Source organism: Calidris pugnax, unplaced genomic scaffold (genome assembly GCF_001431845.1).
Source record: "Calidris pugnax isolate Ruff unplaced genomic scaffold, ASM143184v1 scaffold23, whole genome shotgun sequence".
NCBI classification, from domain to species: Eukaryota; Metazoa; Chordata; class Aves; order Charadriiformes; family Scolopacidae; genus Calidris; species Calidris pugnax.
The window spans coordinates 1175719-1198529 of NW_015090772.1; the positions used below are offsets into that span (position 1 = coordinate 1175719).

General features: G+C 40.6%; 1 protein-coding gene across 28 annotated transcripts in view; it reads right to left on the reverse strand.

Moving 5' to 3' along the window:
- CLASP2 (cytoplasmic linker associated protein 2) overlaps positions 1-22811 on the reverse strand; it is a 173848-nt gene that overhangs the window by 145099 nt on the left and 5938 nt on the right. For all 28 annotated transcript variants that reach the window (XM_014942119.1, XM_014942029.1, XM_014942113.1 and 25 more), the window contains exons 2-3: positions 15715-15793; positions 2794-2897 (exon numbers count right to left, since the gene is read on the reverse strand). In XM_014942119.1, coding sequence (XP_014797605.1) covers positions 2794-2897; positions 15715-15793 — 183 coding nt within the window. The remainder of the gene's footprint in view (positions 1-2793; positions 2898-15714; positions 15794-22811) is intronic.

Consider the following 22811-nt stretch of genomic DNA (forward strand, 5'->3'; position numbering starts at 1 on the left):
TACCACCCATATTCTTATTTTTATGCTTTCCTGCCCATAAACAGCTACATCTACTTCCCGGTCATTAAAAAAAAAAAACCCTACAACAAAATAAACAAACAAAAAGCCAAATACATTTGAAACAAGACAAGGGAATTGACAACAGGACAAATGAAATATTATTCAACCACACACTAGAAGAGACAAGATGAGTTGACTGGAAAGAAACTTACAGGATTTATCACCCAAAAAATTATTCCGCCCAACTCTTCCAAAGGGACATTTCTCTGAGGCAAAGGGAGCATAAAACTCTGTATTTCAGTGCTGGAAGCACAGGAAAGACTTGTCTGGTTTAGTCCCTGCAGTGAAGATGATTGCTGCTTTTCATCCAAATTTTTAACGATACATGAACTGTTCTAGAGCACACAGCTGAAGGGAGGCTTCTCCTGCCAAAAGGGAGTTACAAGAAGACCCATATCTTCTCTTACTTACACACACTATCCCTTGGACCCCTTGAACCTTGTATTACAGAATCACAGAATGACATGGGGTTGGAAGGGACCACTGGAGACCATCCAGTCCAACCCCCTGCCAAAGCAGGTCCACCCAGAGCAGGTTGCACAGGAACATGTCCAGGTGAGGTTTGAATGTCTCCAGAGATGAAGACTCCACCACCTCTCTGGGCAGCCTCTGCCAGGGCTCTGCCACCCTCACAGGAAAGAAGTTCCTCTTCATGTTTAGATGGAACTTCTGATGTTCAAGTTTGTGCCCATTTCCTCTTGTCCTGTCCCTGGGCACCACTGAGAAACGACTGGCCCCGTCCTCCTGACACCCACCCTTGAAGTATTTATAGGTGTTGATCAGATCCCCCCTCAGCCTTCTCCAGACTAAAAAGATCCAAGTCCCTCAGCCTTTGCTCATAAGGGAGATGCTCCAGGCCCCTCATCATCTTTGTAGCCTCTGCTGTACCCTCTCCAGCAGTTCCCTGTCCTTCTGGAACTGGGGAGCCCAGAACTGGTCCCAGTGCTCCAGATGGGGCCTCCCCAGGGCAGAGCAGAGGGGCAGGATGACCTCCCTCCACCTGCTGGCCACACTCTTCCTGATGCCCCCCAGGATGCCATTGGCCTTCTTGGCCACCAGGGCCCATTGCTGGCTCATGGGCATCCTGTTGTCCACCAGGACTCCCAGGTCTTTCTCCTCCGAGCTGCTCTCCAGCTGGTCACCCCCAACCTGTCCTGGTGCAGGGGGTTGTTCCTCCCCAGGTGCAGCACCCTACACTTGCCCTGGTTGAATTCCATCAGGTTCCTCTCTGCCCAACTCTCCAGCCTGTCCAAGTCTCGCTGGATGGCAGCACAGCCTTCTGGGGTGTCAGCCACCCCTCCCAGAGTTGTGGCATCAGCAGATTTTGTATCATCAGTATTCCTTCTGATACTGTGACTATGGTTCAAAGGGGATGGAAGCTTCTTTCCACCATTTCAGTGTCCAGCCTAACAACTCTTCAGAAACTGAAAAACAGACCAACGAGGGCCAAGCATGACACCACCACATTCTGTATCAGAAATTGTTCAAATGAAGGTGTCTCCAAGATGCTCTGCTGTGCACTTATCCAAATGCTATCACTGTAGAGGCAGGTGTACTTTCAGGTCTGCATCCCAGGTACTTGGGAGCATCTTGGGCGCTGGAACACGTCGCTCACGAACTACTTGCACTTAGGCATCAAAAAAATGCTGCAATGCCTCTTCATCAAGGAATGTGACCAAAACTATATTCCCTGATAAGGGAAGGGCATATCTTTGTGGATGACACTAGTAGACTTTGATGCCTATATCCCAGTCAGATCTGTGACTAAATCATGTAAGAAGATGCCACACATTGGAAGGGAGATAAGTATGTTTCTATAGTTGCCTAACATGCTACTTATTTTTCCATCAGGCAAACAAAGCAACTGAGAACAATTTTCTCACTGCAGGTCAAGTCTGCAAAATCTTACTCCCTGAGCACAAACATTCAACTCTGTATCTATGAATAAACCAAGCCAGGATTTATCATGTAAAAGAACTTCATTTTTGTTCACAAAAAAATAAGACGTTCCCTATTAACTTCGGCACTTAAAACTCGGAAGCAGATTTTCTTCAGAAATTAAATAGTAAACTCCTACTGACAACCAGGGTCCTCAGAGTCCCCTGTAACATCATTGCCCAAACAATATAATCCTGTTAAATAATCCTACGTTTTTCAGACTCATGGAGTAGAAATGTAAGATTTAGCACTTGGAAGCCACTTGGAAGGCTAAAAACTGTGAGAAGGTTTGCTTAACTCAAACTTCAATCTAAGATAACAAGTCAGAGGGCAACTTATCCCCACCTCAGTTTGGGCAAGGTTCACACAGCATCCTCGTCACACATGGAGAAAGCCAGATTTTCTAAGTACCATCTCAACTGCAGGACTACTCCTATGTGCTTCAGTACAAAGCTAATTTAAAAATAAATTCCGAGCTAAATAGATTTATTTATTCCCAATATGCAAACTCAAACCCAAGAGGGTGTTTTTAACATGGTTTAATTAACAAAGTCCTGCCACATGAAGTGAAACCACCTACTCAGAATTTAGGTACGATAGGCAAAAACTGCAGAATTGAATGGTGCCAGATCTTTGTCTTCAGCTGATCAATGCATCAGTGTCAATCCATTAAGAACATCTTATTTATACCATTAACAGCCACCAAAACATTGTGATGTATTCAAAATCAAGCTCGTGCATAAGTCATAAGCTCACTGGAGGCCTACATCCAAATCTACATGAAGTGAATCATACCATGGGCGGTGCTGCTTCATCCATCAATTTCAATATAAGGTTCTGTGCTTGCTCTCGAACTTGGTCTTTGGCATCTCCCATACGATCTATCAAAGGCATGAGAACTACAAGAGAGGGGGAAAAAAAAAAAGAAAAAAAATATTAAACACTCAATGAAGATTTTCTCATACTTAAGGATGTTTCCTGAAACAGATTTAAGATACATCTCGTTCAAAAAATAAAAGCTGATTTTAAGTTGGTCAAAATATTCTGAAGTCTCAAATGCATTTCTGAGTATGTTACAAGACTAACGTGAAATGCATTGGACTGAAAATGAAGAAAACTATCTTCCAACAGGCTAAAAAGCAAGAGAGCTTCACATCTTAAAACCTTTATGAATGACTTCAATTTCATCTTCAAAAGGTACATTAGTAGCTTCTGAATATCTAGCTTTTCTGACAAATAATACTGGGCCTGGTGAGGGGGAAAGGATAGGGACAGGAAAAAAGGACTATTTCAAAATCAGTGGAATTTAAAAAAAAAAATTAAAAACTTCTAAAAATTTTAAACACTTTAAATCCTCCTATTCACACAATCCATCTTCTGGAAATTCTGCCTTAAGTAAAAGTATTGGTAAAAGTTATTATCTTTAAAGCAAGTGTCCTCAAATAGTATTTAACTAAAATTGCATGATAGCTGATTATTTCATATCCTAAAAATCAGAACTTACTCAAAGTGAAAGGACCTGCCAATTCTGTTCGCTTGCTTATCCCGAGAGAAGTTTATAATTTCAAGCAATAAACAAACGAAAGTCACAATATTTAGGAAAATTATCTGAACAAACGCAAACCACAATCCCCACCCAAGCCCATCCTTCTGCTCCTGCAATCTAGTGAAGCTGGGGCTAAATTTGCAATTCCCATGCCATATATTGCAAACTTTTAAAACTAGCATAATGTTTACCTTGAGTCTTTTGGAGACTTGCTCATTTTCCAACAAAAAAAAGACACAGTAACAGCAAAAATCACCATTTGCTGTGTTTGGTGTTACATCTCTGAACACCCAAGAGTATTTTACAGTTGCTGCTTGATCTCTCTCAGCTGTCGACTGCAAAAAAATTATTTTTCCTATTCTATTAATGGAAGAAATAACTGTATCGCCCCTATTTTTTGAAAGGGAGCTCTGAAATAATTTTAACAGTACTTCATGATTTTATAGCAATAACTAAACAATAGCATTGCCAGCAAAAGAAAGAGAACAGAAATAGTAACTCGAGAGGTCTCCACAAGTCCTCTGTTCCTACATTGAAACCAGCAGCCAGTTCTATACCATGGTTACTCCTGGACAATTGCACTGCTGAAGTCTGAATTTCCCTTCCTGCTGTATCTGAACACTTTCTAATCTTCTTAATCTGAATATTTAATTCTAGTAGCTCTGGATATTTCACTGATATCTTTCACTCCCATTATCAAGTTTTAGCATTTTTCATCTATTTTCTCTTCCCTTTCTCCTCTGAATAAATTATTACCTTCACCCTACATTTCAAAGACAAGGGTTTGGGTTTTTTTTTTTTGTTTTGGTTTGAGGGTTTTGTTGTTGTGGAGGTTTTTTTGTTTGGTTGGTTTGGGGATTTTTTTTTCCCATTTGTGAACACAGAAGAAACGTCCAGAACTCAAGAAGCCCGAGAGAGTTGGGACTGTTCAGCCTGGAGAAGAGAAGGCTCCAGGAAAACCCTGTAGAAGCTTTCCAGTACCTAAAAGGGACTACAGGAGAGATGAGAAGGGTCTTTGCATGGGGACTTGTAGTGATAGGATGAGGGCTAATGGTTTCAAACTGAAAGATAATAGATTCAGACTAGATATTAGGAAGACATTTTTCATTATGAGGGTGGTGAGACACTGGAACAGGTTGCCCAGAGAAGCTGTGGCTGCCCCATCCCTGGAGGGGTTCAAGGCCAGGCTGGATGGGGCTTGGAGCAACCTGGTCTGGTGGGAGGTGTCCCTGCCCAGGGCAGGGGGTTGGAACTGGATGATCTTTGAGGTCCCTTCCAACCCAAACCATTCTACAATGACGAATTTTGGGACTACCCAGCTGACCTCTGCCTTAAATTTCCAATCACTCACATACTTGCTGATTACATTTTTCTTCCCACCAGCATTTTTCATGATTATTTTCAGCACTTCCTATCCTATGTATTTTGTACCATACAAAATACCTACGGTACGTATTTCACCCGCACCATACGTTACTGGTGAGCTCTGCTACACCAGCCTGGCTGTTGGGCAGCTGAAGGCAAGTCTTGCTTTAGGGAAAACAAACACAACCCCCAGAGAAGCTGTTCCCCCAGAGGGAAACGCAGCGAGTGCCAGTCCTGCGGGAACACGGCTCCTTTGTGTCTCGTTAGCAGGCTGAGTCAGTCCACGGAGCAGCAGATACCAGGGCTCCGCTCAAATCACCAAGGCAAGCACAGAGAACAGCTACTGGAAGCTGCTGAACAGAGGTGAGGTCATGGAGTTAAACTAAGCCATGACACAGCCTGCAGATTCCAGGACACGCCAGCCTTTGTCACTGGAAGAGCTCTGACAGAGGGACAACCCGCTGTTAAAGGGCCCTAATCTCTGCAGGCTTGACTCCTTCCTCCCCAAAAATCTCAAGTTTCTGTAAGACCCCATGGATTCTGTTTGCATAAGAGAAATGAAATCGGGCTGCTGAATGCTGGTAACCACCAGCTGGATTTCAGTTTGGCAGACCACCTTCACTGTCAGAATAAGCTCAAACAGGAAATTATTTGAAGTTGGTTGCCCCTTGAGAAGTTTCAGAACTCGCAACCAGAAGGGGATCTCCTCCAAACATATTTCAATTTGAATTCCTCATGCCTTCATCACTTTTTCTCCAAATGTGAAGACAAGTCTAATGAAAGCTATAGTGAAAAATAGCTGAATTGTGTTAGCTGTCTCTTCTATGAATGAGTGGGAAACACACTTCCCTGCCTAGAAATTCTGACCACGTTGGAGACACCCAGGTCCATCCCAGCATCCTGTTTTGCTGATCACCCTTCTCTTTTCCCTACCCCAAGCCTCCTGGCCTCTCCTTGCTCCCCTCTAGTCCTGCCCAGCCAAAAATCAGAGAGCGGAAGATACTTTGAGTTCTCATAAGAAACCTCACCTAAGGCCAAAGCAGTATTTGCCTGTTTACAAGGTGAACTGAGGACATATTCAGATACTCAAGATGATACACACACGTCAATCAAAAGCAGGAGCTAAGAGGTACGTCGGAACTGAGCCAACAGGAACAGCCTGGGGAGGCTTTGGCACCTCAGGAAGCATCTGCTAGGTGTCTGTACACTGAAGTTTTATGAAAAGATTTTTCCCTTGGCCAGCTTTAGGCAGGTTTCTATCCCTACTGGGAACAGCTGAAGTCACACTCACAATACAAGGGCACTCTTCACCAAAAAACAAGTCTCCACTTTAGAAGATTAGAGCAATACTCCATCCAAAAGAATGGATGGCCAGAAAACACACCACTAAGAACAATGCTTCCTCCCCACCTTCATTCTGAAAACAAATGAACAACCATTTTGGCTGATACTTCCTTCAAGTTTTGTATGATTTCTCATCAGCATTATACAATCAGCATCCTTCTTTACGCTGCAGTGCAAATACATGCCTTTGGTTGTGCCTGGCATCAGTCTGCCAGCCCAACTGTCTCAAATATACGTTGGATTTAGAAGAAAGGTGAGGAAGGAGAAGTAGGACCACGCATGAAGGCAGTATTCAAAGTGGTAGCCTCCTAACAAGTTACCCAGTGAAATAGGTAATTTGTCACATTCCGTATCGATTCACCCCCTGCTACTGTTTTACATTAACTTTATCCACCTTACTCCTTCTCTTGCCTAGTCTTAAATGATTTCAAAAGCATTTTGGAAAACCTAACAACATAAAACTTGCTTCCTTTTATTTATTTCTGCTGATATGCAGAGCAACCTTACAATAAATTTAGGAGACACTGATTCCCATTGGAGTTACTGGTTATTTCTTGCTGAGCCAAAAAGCACTGTACCCCATTCCATTTGCCTTTTTGCCACACTTTAGGATGTTGTCAAAGTCTCCCATCACTACCAGCCACTCCCGAGCTTTTCCTGTTAAGACTTCTATGTTGCTATACCACAATTTCACAGATTCTGATTACTGAAGAAAACTTAGAAGTGTCAGTAAAAACACAGTACAACACACTTTAATTCTACCAGATCTACCTCAAACTGACCTGCTATTTCCATCAGAGCTGCTATTTATACCATTTTCCTTTCTAATCGCAGAATAGCTACCTTTCTATCATACACCTAACAAATTTTATTATCCCATCAGCTTCTTTTCCCTTGTTTGCTTTCCTTCTCTTGGCTCGGTAAGCCTAAATAGATTTTCATTTCTACTAAGTCACATGATTTCATCACCACTAGGTGGGCAGTAGATGCAAGACGTAAGACAAAAACCAACCTAGAGAGAGTCAGAGAGATTAAATTGTTTCCTCTACCAGGGCTGAAGAGGATAAACAAGGAAACCACAGAAATCAACGCCTAGAATGGCACACAATGTATTTTTAAAAATCCTGAGCAGCTTAACCGTATGACCCCCTGCAGCAAGGAATGCCGCAGGTAGCACAAACAATTTCCTTTTGTTAAAAATTAACAAGAGTTACTTCTCTTACAACACACCAATATGGAGCTTTGCAGTTTGTATTACTGCTTACAGCTCCCTCTCTATTCCTTCTCTCTTGACCACTGATACCTGCTCTTCATAAACGCTCATTTTACGCACACCTTCTCACACCTGCCCATTTCTATGAACCCACTCCAGATAGCCCGTGTCTGCTCTACTGCAAAGCCTTCTAAAAAACCATTAAGCAAATAAGTATCTTTACCAAGGAAACAACAGTGTTGGCAAAAATTCTGTTACTAAAGAGCCTAACTGCTTGTCTTAGACATTTAAAGCAAAGGCTTTGGGGACAGAAGCAGATTAAACCCAGGCAGTGAGATCTTCCTAGTTTTCTCAGAAACCTCACCAGCTCAGGCAGCAGCATGAAAGAGCTGCCCTTAGAGAGGAGGGAGGGAAACTGCTGCCTCTGCAATTAGAGCAGTCTCAGTTCTTCCAGCTCAGACGCAGGGGAGAGAAAGGAATCCCTCAGGGGCTCCTATGGGGCCAGCAACAGGGCTGGCCTGACAGACCCATAGGGCCAAGGGCTACTACACCACCAAAAAAATCATTAGCAGGCTCTCAGAGAGCCTCACCACTCCTCTCCTCGAGATAAAGTCCAGCCCACAGTAAAGTTTAATCAAAAGCCATCTCAGACATGAACGTGCTTCTTTAGGTCTCTCCAGGAGCCAACTAAAAAGAGCATTAACGAGATATAGTCTTCATCACCAGTAGCAGAGGGAAAACCCGAACTTTTCATTTTTTTTGTAATACTCTACGAATCTTTTTAATACATGCATGGATCTATCAGGGTCTCAGTCTCAGGGAACACGAGAAGAAAGCCTTCAAGTCCAAAGAATTTGAAGAAGCGTTTCAGAGCGGAGAGAAAATTAGAAGGTAGACAACAAGTGTTCATGTCATCTCCCAAAATTTTTTAGCTCTAGGCTACGTTTTTACAGAACTAGGATTAATTAGAAGCAAACAGAAAACAAGGCAGGCTAGGATTTCTCTGCTCTTAATGGCACCGCACTTCTAGATGTCATACAGCGAAGTGTCCACAGACAGCAAGCAGATGGGACTCTAAATCACAGCCTGTCACTCAAGCATGAATCACTGCAGGTAAAATTAATTCCTACTACAAATAAATTCTAGTGCTAGTCAGCCAGGACATAAAAAGCTTTAAAAGGCTGCACAGGGGTTTTTTTATTCATTAATTTTTTTCTGTTGAGGGATTTGTTTTGGTTGTTGTTTTGGTTGTGGGGTTTTTTGGGTTGGGTTTCTTTTGTTTGTTTGTTTTCACACTAAAGTTTTAGAGAATCTGTCACCAAGATGAAGAGTCTCAGCTTAAATCAGCAATGATCATTAACTATAGAGGGAATCAAATAAAAGGATTTTCTGAGATGTTGCAGGAAGTTCATCTTTTTGTTAAATTAGAAAATAAAAAAGCAATTCAAAACAACTATTCTGGAGAAAAAAAAATACAAATAATGGAGTCTCCTCTACGAGTCTTTTACAAGAAGCATCTAAAATAGTCAGCATTTCATTGTTTAACAAAACACTACAACACATACCCCTGAGGTCAATATGCAATAAAATGAAAAGGCAGTATCAGACAAAACACCTGACTTGCATTTACATGCAACAAGGTACCTCTGAGACAAGATTTCTCTCACATAAATGGAAAAGCTTGCCTTATATTACCTGAGCAATTCCATTTCCTGAATTACTTGATTTAATTTCAAAATTTTCTCTAACGCCATACAGAGACGTGGGTCAGATGATCCTGAAGGTCCCTTCCAGCCTAAATTATTCCAGGTTTTATGTTTAGGTGCTCTGCAAGCATTTGTAATCTTGAGTCCTACAGTGTGACATGCCATTAGTCTCACCATGTAAATTAAATCAACAATGAAAAATAAGAATAAAAATCAGTCAGTCCCTAAAACCTGAACATCCAGCATCTTTCTACATGCTATATATCCATGGTAGCTCATGCTAAAACATGTTTTGATTTTTATGTTGTTGAAGAAAGCATTTCTCCGTACATCGTTAAAACCACTAATTGAAGAGTCTTAATTAAACTGCGCATTTAAGTCTTTTCCATTCAAAAGTTTCAATTACTAAGCGAGAGAAAAAGCAATAATTAAGAACTGGGGTGTCACTTGTACAAGTACTCCTAAATTCTTGTACCAAATGATTTTAATCCAAATTCAATCAAAAAATTAGCACACACTGCAAGTCCTTACAACTGCTTTAAAATACATCAACCAACATACCTGCATGCTTAATTATGACAATAAATTTGAAAGAGCATTTAAATTATTCTGAAGAGATTTAAAGGTTCTTTCACCACTTCTAGAAGCCACCTGGGAAAGAATTTAAACACTTCAAATCGGTTTTACATCTTAGTATAGGCACTACAAGCATCTTCCAGTATTACTTTTGCCCACTGGTTTCTTTTTACTGTAAGAGTGTGAAACTGCCATTACCCGTATGCATACATTTACATACAGGGGTTTCATGTGTCAAATGTGTATCCTTATGCAGATTTGCACATATATAAATATAATAGGTATATCTGTGTTTGGTCTTTTTTAATTATCAACTACCTTTCCTGTAATTTGCAGGTAACAAATATATTTTGCAACATCTTGTAAGGTTGTATGTGAAAGTGAATGACTATATATAATTATATCATAGACTAACAGACAGTTCAGTAAATGCAGAAAAATACATTGTGATATAACACCATATTAAAACTGAAACAGATTCCATATGACTTTATTACACTTTTTCTTTTCCCATTCGTTTGGCAATAACAAGAGGGCAAAATAACATTCACTCATCTTAGAAAACAAAACTGCAAGTTGAGACCTTTCCAGAAACTATACCATCCAGTCACATTCGCCCATAATATTCTCTTATTCCTGATATATAATATTTTAATAATTAATGCTATCACCTGGGAAAAGAGATTGTGACAGGGTAATTAAGTACTCTTACATAATCTCTTTTAATCACAGAACAAGCAGTAGTTTTAAATACTGAAAGATGTAACACTCAAACACTCCTTAACCCGCTTTATTTTTTCCAGAAGATAGCCATAGTCACATGAACTAACAGATACCCTGACATTTGTTGCTTCCAAAGAATTTCCAAGCATCTTCCCTGAAAGTAGTGGAAAAAAAAAAAACAGATTCCAAATTAGCATGTCCAAGTTCCCAGAACACTGATGCCAGCTGCAGAGAGCCCGCAATGTGGTTAAGCATAAAAGGATAACACCTTGGAAAAAAAGTTACTGCAACATTAGATTGTTGCCTAGGAAACTGAATTAAGTCTCTTACCAGGCATTATACTTCAATACAAAGACTGCTCACATGCTCTTCAGAATATTGGAAGGCAACTGTCCTACAACAATTGTCCTGATTTTGCCCAAATCGAATTTATGGCATACACGTATGCTATAAACATGGAAATAATAATAAAGCATTCCTGTTTTTTCTTCTTAGCAAAAAGCCTGCAATGCTTATGGGGGTGAATAATCAGTCACACTATTTTTCTCTGCACTTAAGGAAATCTATCCCCATTGTAAGTGAACGGGAAATTAAACTGGGGAAAAAAAGTAATGTTTTGCCATGTTACAGTTGAGTAATACGCTATTATATTTCCATCATTTAATGAGTTGTGAATCGTGACTAAAAACATCTCAGGGTCACAAAAATGAAGTGCTCTTTATCAAGAACAAAAACACATCTAAGGTTCCAGGTCTTTTATGACAAAACACAGCTATAAAAGTGAAATTTCATCCAGAAAATAGGATTCTTTGTATTTTTAAAAAGGCAGAAACAGAGGTTGTAGGTCTTAAACATATATATCTTCCTTCACGAAATTCATAGTGCGATCCTCATCTTCAGTGGGCATGCAATAACTAATTGCAATAAATGAGAAGTTAACAACATTTAGAATATTTCAAAGTAATAATTAAATTGCCTGGATAAGTTCTATTACACTTGTCTTCGAAAAATAACATAGTTGCATTTATTTAACCAAAACAGACTATACCATAACAGACCAATACCTACTATAGAAAATACTACTGAGACTTCTTGCGGGGCTATAAGAACCTTGTTACTTAGTTGGAATATTTTGCTTCCTAATTTCCCAACGTTTTCATGCTTCATACCATGATCATTATTTTCTCCTCATATCACTTGTATGAATTGCAAATTTGCAATACGGAATTACCCACCTCACTAACTACGTTCACATCAAACAATGACCCAACTGGACATAACCAAGATACAAAAAAAAAGTTAAAATGGCAGTTCACAGATAATCACAGAATTGTCTGTATTGGAGAAGATCTTGAAGATCAAGTCCAACCATCAACCTAGCACTGACAAATACCATCACTAAACTGTATTGCTAAGCACTGTCTACCCATCTTTTAAATACCTCCAGGGATAATGATTCCACCACTTCCCTGGGCAGCCCATTCCAATGCTTGATAACCCTTGCAGTGTAAACATTTTTCCTAATATTTAATGTAAACCTCCCCTGGTGTAACCTGAGGCCATTTTCTCTTGTCATAGAATCACAGAACTGTCCAGGTTGGAAGGGACCTTTCAGATCATCTAGTCCAACCATCAACCTAACTCTGATAAAAACCATCACTAAACCATGTCTCTAAACACTATGTCAACCCATCTTTCAAATACTCCAGGGTGCCTCAACCACGTCACCTATAGGTCACCTGTTACTTGGGAGAAGAGACCAAGGAAATGTTTCTTCACTGAAAGTGTTATCAAGCCCTGGAACAGGCTGCCCAGGGAAGCGGTTGAGTCACCACCCCTGGAGGAACTTCAGAGACCTGTGGATGTGGTGCTTAAGGACATAGTTTAGGGGTGGACTTGGCAGTGCTAGGTTAACGGTTAGATTGGATGATCTTCCAGGTCTTTTCCAACCTAAATGATTCCATGGTTCTTCTTTCTTCTGGCATCTGTAGAGTCAGTACACAGTCAGCTATGGCATAGAAGGGACAATATAGCTTTTATCAGAAGAAGTGGTACCTCAAACCTGTAAGAGCTCACTGCAGAGCTAACTCAGCTCTCCGAGTTAGAAAGAACTCACTTTCTGCAGAAATTAACTCAGCTAACAGATTAGCACATAGTTCTTAAGAAGAGGTCTCACAGGAAGGAAAGTACCATAAAACTAAAAGGCATGGAGGAAGGGACAACACCCTGGACAGTGGACCCTAAATCCACCGTCTCTGCACAGGAAACAGCTTGTTACAGCAGACGGTCTCACAAATATATTAGGTCAATTTTCAGGAAGCAGCGATATAATAAAGATTATCAATAATTATGGAATAGATGAGATAATAAAATCAAACAGAAATATGCCACTATAAACACATGCTGCATCCGTGCTGTTATGGCTTCCTCCACTCGAAAGCACGACAACAGAAAGGCACCGAAAGCGGAAACAAGAACAATATAAACCGTGGAACCATGCGTATGCAAGAAACAATTAAACCAGGACTCTTACCTGGGATGGGGAGGGATGAAGGACTGCAGAGGAGGGGCACAGAAGAGATCCATAAAATGAAGACTGGCAGTCAAGAAGCTAAGAAACCATGGCTCACCTCTAACACAAGATCTAGTAAGCATCAAGTTATCAGGCAGCCAGCCCAAAACCAGAGTTTTGCATAATTAAGCATTAAACAGAACACTGTAGAAACCAAAGGTCTGTGTGGGTTCTAAAACAAACCAGACAGAGCTGAAGGGAAATAGGGTGACAGGGGAGACACTGAAGATACCATCTGCTTCCAGCTGGCCCTAAACTGTAAGACTACTGACAGCATGGGGGTCAAACTGAAGGAGTTATCACAGCACGTTTGTCCTGACCTTACTTTCTTCTCGGGTGCCTGCAGATGGATCACTGGCAGATAGGAGTCTTTGGCCTGACTTACCAGAGTCATTCTTGGATTACATTAGAAGCTAAATCTGCGGAGTCAACAGAACACCATTTGGGAAACTGCTGGTTCTTGAAGTTTTGTTGAAGGAAGCATTTTCCTTGCTCACCAGTGTGCTTTCAATTATTCTCATAAACCCCAGACTATTCACATTCCCAGACGTCTACAATGAAGTTTTTGTATTACTGCTTCCATGACAAAAACCAGAAAGTTATCCAAATCTTGTGATAAGACTTGGAGAGACAGCTACCAAATGAAGCAAATTCATCCTATAAATCACTCTTAACAAGTCATCTAAAATAAGACAGTTTTCAGCCTTTACTGACACTAACATTTCGGTATCTGTTAAGCTTATATAGAAGCTGATCATGCACAACAGTGTTTCCCATATTCAGCATAATGCACTGTACAGGTCCTGGTTCTGGAGACACTCAGAAGACCAATTTCAGTTAAAGGCACAACTACTCAGCTTCTCCAAAAAGTACTTCTGAAGTACACAGCTTCACATATCTATTGATGCTACACATGTCTGACGGTCACCCAGTGCCCATACACTTTTTTTTCTTCAAAATATAATATTGAGTACTGAAACATAAATCTTTAATTTGCTCATAATCTCAAACTGCTCAAACATTGGGATAAAAAAAAAAAACATTGTGTTGTCAAACTAGTCCCAAATAGTTCACACATAAAAAGCAAGAACAGAAGAAGTGAAAAAAACCCAAAACTTTCCAACCTTTAACAAAGTTGCTGTAATTTTAAGTTCTACACACCACTGAAATATAAATCAGATCAGAGTAAAACTCTGAAGCCTAGCACTATTTGCAGCTACAAATGGAGACCATTCAAAAATCAATACTCTGCATAGCACAATAATGCTTTCAATTCCCTTACACTGCTCCAATACAAAAATAACCAGCCAAAGAAAAACCCTTTGCAAGAAAATAGATTTAAATTCTGGAACAGAATCACAGAATGCTATGGGGTTGGAAGGGACCTCTGGAGATCATCTTGTCCAACCCCCTGCCAAAGCAGGGCCACCCAGAGCAGGTTGCACAGGAACGTGTCCAGGTGGGTTTGAATGTCTCCAGAGAAGGAGCCTCCACCACCTCCCTGGGCAGCCTCTTCCAGGCCTCTGCCACCCTCACAGGAAAGAAGTTCCTCCTCGTGTTTAGGTGGAACTTGTTATGTTCAAGGTTGTGCCTGTTCCCTCTTGTCCTGTCTCTGGGCACCACTGAAAAAATCACTCTTCTACAGTCGTTCTACAGCTTCCTTAAATATGCTTCCAGTGACTTCAGATAGCAACTTGTCATAAACTATAGTCTGTATTCCTAAACACTTAAATTTTGCTCATTTCTTAACTCTTAAATACAGAAGTAGACATGTAAAGAAAAGGAAGCTGAACATTTTGACAGACAATTTGAGATAGCTGGGGTAGAGGGAAGAAGACGAAAAATAATTCACACGAATTTTGGAAGAGGACATTAAGCTAGAAACTTCTGTTAAAAATAGCCAGTGATATAACACCAGCATTAATGCCCTGGTATCACTATCTCTTTTCAAGGACAGCAGCAAAATGAGTTGAGCAGTGTAATTTGCTTGTACTTCCCAGAAGAACTGTTTCACACTTGGGCACACACGGATCCATTTGTTTGAAATTCATTCGGGTAAACATTTCACAGAGGAATAACATTTAGTACTTGTCTTCATCCCAGAAAAAGTTGGGACTACTAAAAGCTACAGTTCAGTTTTCTAACAGGAGGTGGACCACAAAGTCCTCTGAGACCACAGGCTTCAGCAGATATAAGGCTCTAATTAAAACCAGCTGCACATAAAACCTTGAATCTTTAATACATGTTAAAGGTAACACTTAAAGTATCATAGAATGGTTTAGGTTGGAAGGGACCTTAAAGATCATCTAGTTCCAACCCCATTATGTTCCAAGGTAATTCTTAAGATGACTGTCTTGGAGATTGGTAAGCAAGAACATTGCATAGGACTGGTAACTATACAGCACGAAACTAATCACCACAAATATATTCCTGGAACCTTTAAAAAATCCCAACCACCACCTAGAAATGAATATTTACAAGTTAATATAGAAGTATGTAAATTGCAACAGCAGCAGTAAGATGCCTACCAATATATTCTAATAGCTCAGAAAGCTTTCAACATGCTCCACTTCAGCTGCTGGGAGGGGAGGGGGGGACATGGACAACACACACACAAAAGAGTGCCTTTTGTTCTTTGGTCTTAAGAAAAAGGAAGTTGTATTTCACTTACCAGTTCCTATATAGGATTTAAAGCGTCCTGATAGTCTGTCGACAAAGGCACCTAAAACATCTAATCCCAGTAACGCTACCTGTGGAAACAAAAGCATTAGATGTATAAAACAGATCACTAAAGAAATCTTTAGAATATATTTTAAAGAAATTAGACACTTATGTATATGCAAGCATGCTAAAAAACTATATTTTAACCTAAAGAGAAATTAAAGTTCCAATTAGAGAGCTGATAATCGCTTGAAAGCTTTCATTAAGACAAAGTTATCAGAATATGTTTGGAATGGATCAAGTATATTTGCATACAGAGCAGTTCAGACTTCTCAGTACTTGTCTTAGACAGAAAATAAATATCAGACATTCAATGTTTTATTATTTTCAACTACAAATGATTAAAATTCAAATAAATATGAGGACTAGGGATTTGGAAGCAGCTCTTTTGTCCCCTCTCTCAGGATCATATATTAGGACTGCAGTTTTGTCCCTCATTTTCTTTAAAAGATGCCTCTAGAGACCTAAGTCGGTATTAACTGAAAATTGAAATTCCTTTGAAGCACGTAACAGTAAGGCTGGAGGCATTACCTCCTCCTCCCTAAACTGCTGAAATTAAAACAGAATGACTTAACAGCAACAAAAAAAAGGGAGTGGGCTGCAGTTACCAGGCTCAGAAAAAGCAAACAACTTAAAATGCAAACCTAAGCCCCCAAACACAAGTACTAATACAGACTGGGAAAAAAAAAAAACCCAGCACAAAACAAACCAGGGTTTAAGCAGTTTCCCAGATGCTAAGAGCTTACTTCAATCTGGCTACTTGGCTCATCCACTAAGGTCATTACATCGTTTTCCAAACTCCCCAAAGAAAACAAGTAAGCGAAGCTAATACTGTCCTCCTTAGCAGCTCAGACCACACCATTTGTCCAGCTGCTTGTGAAGTCAGGGAAGTTTTATTTCTCTTCATTTACTCATGTTAAAACAAAACACACAAAAAAAAATAAAAAAAAAAAAATCAGAAAACAAAAGGAAGTTCAAAACACCACTGGGATTGTGAGGAAATTCCCATCTATGAACAGAAACTAGATGAGAGGACAATATCCACTAATACAGAAACAAAAACATGATGAGAAATGATCAGTTAAACCGAACTATTTTAACAAGTCAGGACACATTTTTTTTTTCAGCCCTATCCTGCATACTCTTCCAAGACTTCATTCTTAATTCCCTATAATAGTTCGTTACGAACAGCAGAACCTGCATTTCCCCATCTTGCAGTTAACTCCATTTGTTGCCCATGAAGCTGCAAATGGCAAAGGAGGGACCTCCTGAACCCTGGGCTTTCAGAACAGTTTTTCCTCCTTTTTATTTTTCCTAGTAAGACACACGCTGCAAATCTTCCCCCACAAAGACATGCACAGAATTACTCCCCTCTATTAGCTATTTGTTTTCATAAAACTTGGAACCACATTTTCTTGGACAACTGTTTCCTTAAGATCCTTATCTGTCACAATTGTCCACAGCAGACAACTCGAGGAAAAAAAATCCAAGATAAATTTGCATATATCTGGCCCACCCACACAGGATCCCATGAGCCTTGTTTCCACAGAAAACTAGACAAATAAGGTCTCCATACAATCTAGGATCTGAAGCAACTGCATAATTAAGCAGATTTTAAGAAGTTTGACATTAGAACAATATATCAACTTTTAAACAGGAGGTACAAAACTTGGCTCCACATTAGTACAACTTACTTGGAAACTTCCACAATTTTATTACATACTAGAACAGAGACTAGCAAATGTAAGTGGATGGTGTCACGGGCTTAAATTAATATATTGCCAACAAGTCACTGCATCTACAGCCTCGGATGAGAAAACAGAACACTGTAATTGAGAACTTAGACCAAATAATAAAAAAAAAAGTATGTCAGCTTCCCAACAGCTCTTTCCTTTAATGTTCTTTCTCCAGATTGTCAAGCTATGGCCTCAAGTTGCCCCAGGGGAGGTTCAGATTGGAGATTAGGAAAAACGTTTCCACGGAAAGGGTTATTGCACATTGGACTGGGCTGCCCAGGGAAGAGCTTGAGGCACCATCCTTGGAGGTATTGAAAAGCCAGGTTGACCTAGTGCTTAGAGACATGGTTTGGTGATGGTTTTTATCAGTTAGGTTGATGGTTGGACTAGATGATCTGAAAGGACCCTTCCAAACTGGACAATGTGGACAATTCCATGATTCTATGTGAGACCTGAGATGAGATCTCCATCAAAGTGATGCCCGAAAGAAATAAGAAATTCATTCTGGATGTACATTGTTTTCCTACGCTTCTATTTCCTGATTACAAGCCCCAACTCAGACTTGTCCTCCTGGGACAACTTAAGATAACTTTCCTCTGCAAATATTTTGGGGTCTGTCAATGCACAAACCACAGCTTCTCCTTCTGCAAAGATACTCATGGAGAGTCTCCCTCTTTTCCCCACGTTTGATAACCTTTCTAAAATTCCCTCTTGAAGACTTCTACCATTCTGAACAGCAGCAGCTCAGAGATTTTAAAGAGTAAAGCAAACACGGCTGGTTTTTACTATGATCTACTCTTTACTAATCCCAAAGAACAGTTCTGAGTAAGATGGAGAGTATTGCTTAATTCCTCGAACGCTTAACCTCTAAGGTTTGGAGGGGGATTTTTGTGGGATTTTTTTGTCTTTTTTTGTTTGCGGGTAGGGAGTAGGGTTTGTTTCTTTTTGAAGACTCACATAGATAAAAACAATGACCATAGGGAATATTTGAACCTCCATATGCCTAAGGGTCAGAGGCTTGATAACTAAAGGAGAAACAGCTATTCATTCTACCATGATTATTACTGCCAACAAAGAATCTGAACCCTTGCATTTCATTTGTGTAGGAGTATTTTATTTTGATCAAGAGCACCCACCGAGAAAATGCCTGCATATTCCGTGGTTTTGTATCTCTCCCTGTGAATGGGTGAAGTTCAATCACCCCTTATGATGCAAGTCACATTTATCTTGATTAACCATTCAAGCAGTTGTCAATATAGTGTTGGCTCTTTATGAATGTCTATCAAAGGTTTGCTTAATGAATGCAGTAGGGGTTCTACTTCAACAATTAGTGCACTAAGCCACTTCAGTAAATACTATAAATTTAAATATCCTGAGGAGCATTTTGTCTTGTGATGTCCTGAATGTATGAAAACACATAGTTTAGACAGCATGAGATGAAATAAGGCTTTCAAAAGTCACTTAAGTCAGAGTAAGGTGTAAGACTAGCCCTGGCTTTAAGAAATGCAAGAGTAGCAAACAATGCTGTGAAATCCTCACCTCCTTAACAGCTACTGAACATGAACGTTACAGATAAGAGGTAAGGGAACAGGCAAGTGTGGTCTTAAAGGAGCAATCCTTTACCTAGAACATAATGGTTAATCTTTAGCTCATACAAAGTCTTCTATGGTCTACAACTTTGAAAAGGTAACAGGTATGAAGTGTCATGGTGTCTGCAGCATGAGAAAGTACAATGCGACCTCAGGCTGGAAGTAAGGGGATACAGAATTGGCTCTTATGCCACATTCCAAAAGAAGTCAGCTGAAGCATACCACGACAGAGCACAGCAAATAAGCTACCTCTTAGTGCTTTTGTAAATTGGTCTTAACGTTTCTGTGCTTTGATACACAATGTTCTGAGTTTAAGCATCTTTTGGTAGGTACCATCCACGCAGTATTCAAGCAGCCCTTTGGAAGGAGCCCTTAACAATTGATAAGGGGGTCACATGAATAGCATTCAAGGAAAAAAAAAAAAAAACCAGAAACAAACCCAAAACCACCCGCCCACAGAAGTCAAGAACGGATCTGCAAGAAAAAGGTTTCAAGCTCAGACACTGTGGGGACCACGTACCAACAACACGGGCTCTCCACTACCAATAGAAAAACCTCTCACCAGCATCATGGCTCTTCCCCCACCAGCTTCAATGTATTTCTTCTGGGATTAAAATCATTGGATTTGTTTCTTACTCTGTATTCATTAAGCCTTTTGCCTGCTGCCTAGAAAGAGCCTTTGTGTATTGAGATTGATTCATCAGCTCACTATTGTTTGATGCATTTAAATACTGCTTTTGAGGTCCACAGGGGAAAAGAAATTTAGGCTTATTTGAACTGGATTCATTAGCTGTTCCTCAGGACCATCCTTGACTTCTCAGATCCTAACAACATTGCCAATGCAACTGCAAAGTATTTTATCTGTTTTGGAAAGAACCAGAGACTTTAGTGAAATCGAGATGTTCTAACCAAAACGCAGTTATGGATTGAGCCAGTGCTTAGGAACTGAGCCTATTCTTGCTCTGCAGCTTGTTCCTTTTCCAGCTTTCCTCCTTCACACTCTCTCTAGCACTGCCCCTGCTCTCCTGTGGGCAGCTTCCAGGCAATTAAGCCTTTTGCTAGGAAAAGAAATACCGCCCTTTGAACCATACCTGGTTAACCATGCATGCTTATTATTCTTCTTATTGTGATTCTGTACCTTCCCATCCCTGGGTGGGGGGGGCATTTATGGGTAGGACACTGCCAGGAAACCACCTCTAGTTATGCAAGTTGCCAAATGACCTTAATATGAACGCCCTTGGATTTGGTCATAGGATCTCTGAACTGTGTATGGGAAAAATGGATTCTGTAGATCTCAATCTGCAGAACTAGTCATGAGAATCTAATGGGGGAATTATGGAGGTCACTATCTGGAACTCCAGAAGCATGAAGTTGAGGAATTGGGACTTCCTTTCACCATGGAGACAGCTGTGGTATCACTAACAATGGACTGACAAACACAGGACAGCATGCCAAACACCTACGCCCTGCAAGAACAAGCCTTGTTCCAGCACTGCAATGCAGTGCTTCTTGCAGCGCACAGCCACCAGACTTCATCTGGAGCCTTGTCAGCCAGGGCCAAAGCTGTCCTTTCTCAAAGCATCTCAAGCACCTTGCAAGTAGCAAAACACAAAGCAAAAAGCACATATGTAGGTGCAGTCTCTTCTGCCTCACCTTTTGAGGTTTTAATTGCTAGTTCTCTTTGCTCATCTCCCTGAAAACTCTTCTCTCTCATATTTCACAGGACAATGACATTTTGCTCCCTTTACTGTTTTCTGCTCCAGTTCTCTCCACATCACCCACTTCTCCGACGTTTACTCATATTCCTTCACCTCCGTTAACACAAAAGCTTACACGGATACCAAGAACTGCCCCTGGCTCCATGGGCAGAAGGAAGCCTCTATTTTCCTGGGTCATTTCTTTAACCCAGGTGGTTCTTCAGTCCCAGCCAGGTCATCTTCAGACTCCATTCTCCCTTGTACAAGGGCGGGCACTGCTGCAATCCTCCCACTCAGCATCAGTGACCAGCTGCCTCTGCTGACAGCAGCCAAAATTGCTGTCCCAGCTGCTGAAGCTACCACATGCCTCATCTAGACTTCAGATATTTTAGCTGACAAGAAAGCATTATTTCCACTCTCTTGCTTCACTTCTTTCATCTTCAAGGGTACATATGACGCACTTTCAAAGATGTATACAATCTGTTGGGGGTTTTTTGTCTTTTAAGGTGTATCACATCACATTGCAAGGACAGAGAGAGGTTGCTGATAAGCTAACATAGTCTTCAAGCTCAACAACTTGAGTCTTAAGCTCTTCCACAAAGGCAGAGCCTCCTCTATCTAAAAATGCAAGTTTCCTAACTTCAAAGCAATGGTTTGCAAACATAATTTGGACTGAGATTCTTCTGAAAGTGTCAAATCTTTGCTACTGTAAAAAGCATACCTCAGCTGCAACCCTCACCCACTCAAAAAGGGGTAGAGAACACCCAACTTCTTATGATCATCTTCCTTTCATAATCCTTCTGTGCCAGCTGACCACAAATCACTGCAGTGTCACAGCACAAGTAACTGTGCTACCAGAGGATTGCTGAATATTCCCATCACCCATATTCATCCAGAGACCGACAAGTGTAGCTCAGCACTGAAAAGACTGGGTTTTCTTCAGAGGCCCTTCGACAGGCAGAGATCTGGGAGGTCCTTGTTAGTTTGACCTCTCCTGTTGAGCAGCCAAAACAAGCAAGCATAGCACTGTCATAAAAATTTTAAAGATTATATCAAGAAAAAAAATCCATGCTTGTTTTATTGCCCTTTCCCCATAATGGGAACTGTAACATTCCTCCCCCCACCCGGCATTAATTAGGAAACATTTATCCAGTTTTCAAGACAACACTAGTGTAACACTCAAAATGCTTACTGGGAAAATGTTTACAGCTTTATTACTTCAGAATCTCTCAAGATCTTCAAACCAACTTGAGTTCAAGTGTGATCTCCAAGCTGTTCTGTATTCTGTGGACAATACAGTACTCTAAAATTTTAGAGTCATGTACTGCCTCCAGCTTTGACCCATTATAGGAGTGTCTTCAGTTTGCTTCACAAGTACATGAAACCTTCCTCCCTTGACCATCGTCACAAGTTTTTCATAGATGTAGTTCTAAGGAAAACAAGTACAGAAGTATATAGTACAGCAACACCTGACATTTTAAGCTATTTTCTTTTTGAGACTGTCTGGCTTAAACTTTATGTGCTGTCGTGGAAGAAGTTTGAGGACAGAGTCCCTTTAAAAGCAAGGCTCAGTGGGAAGACAATGAGATGTATGGTATTTCCTTTCAGAATGTATAATTGGGGGGGGAAAGGAAAAAAAAGGAGGGCTGTTTTTCCCCCAAAGAAAATTGCCCTTGAAAGCCTTTCTAAGCAAGTTGATGGAGCAAAACAAAGAAACACTTTATTTTAGGTCTTAATACGTCCCAAAGAATATCATTCTTTTCGTGCCCAAGGTCTCTTATTGTCTTTCCCATTTCCTCTTATTTAAATGGTATTAAACATACAGCGATTCCCATTCTCTGCTACTTACTGCTACCCCTGCAGCAGCTCCTCTGCTGTGAGGAGACAAGGATTCCTGCAGCTGAGTAGCACCCTGCTTTAGGAAACCAACAAATGAAGAAGAGAAAGCATCTTCTCAACCAAATCTCTTCTTGCTGAGGAGCCTCACGAGCACTCGCAGCAGAGCCACGAAGGCACGACTCACCA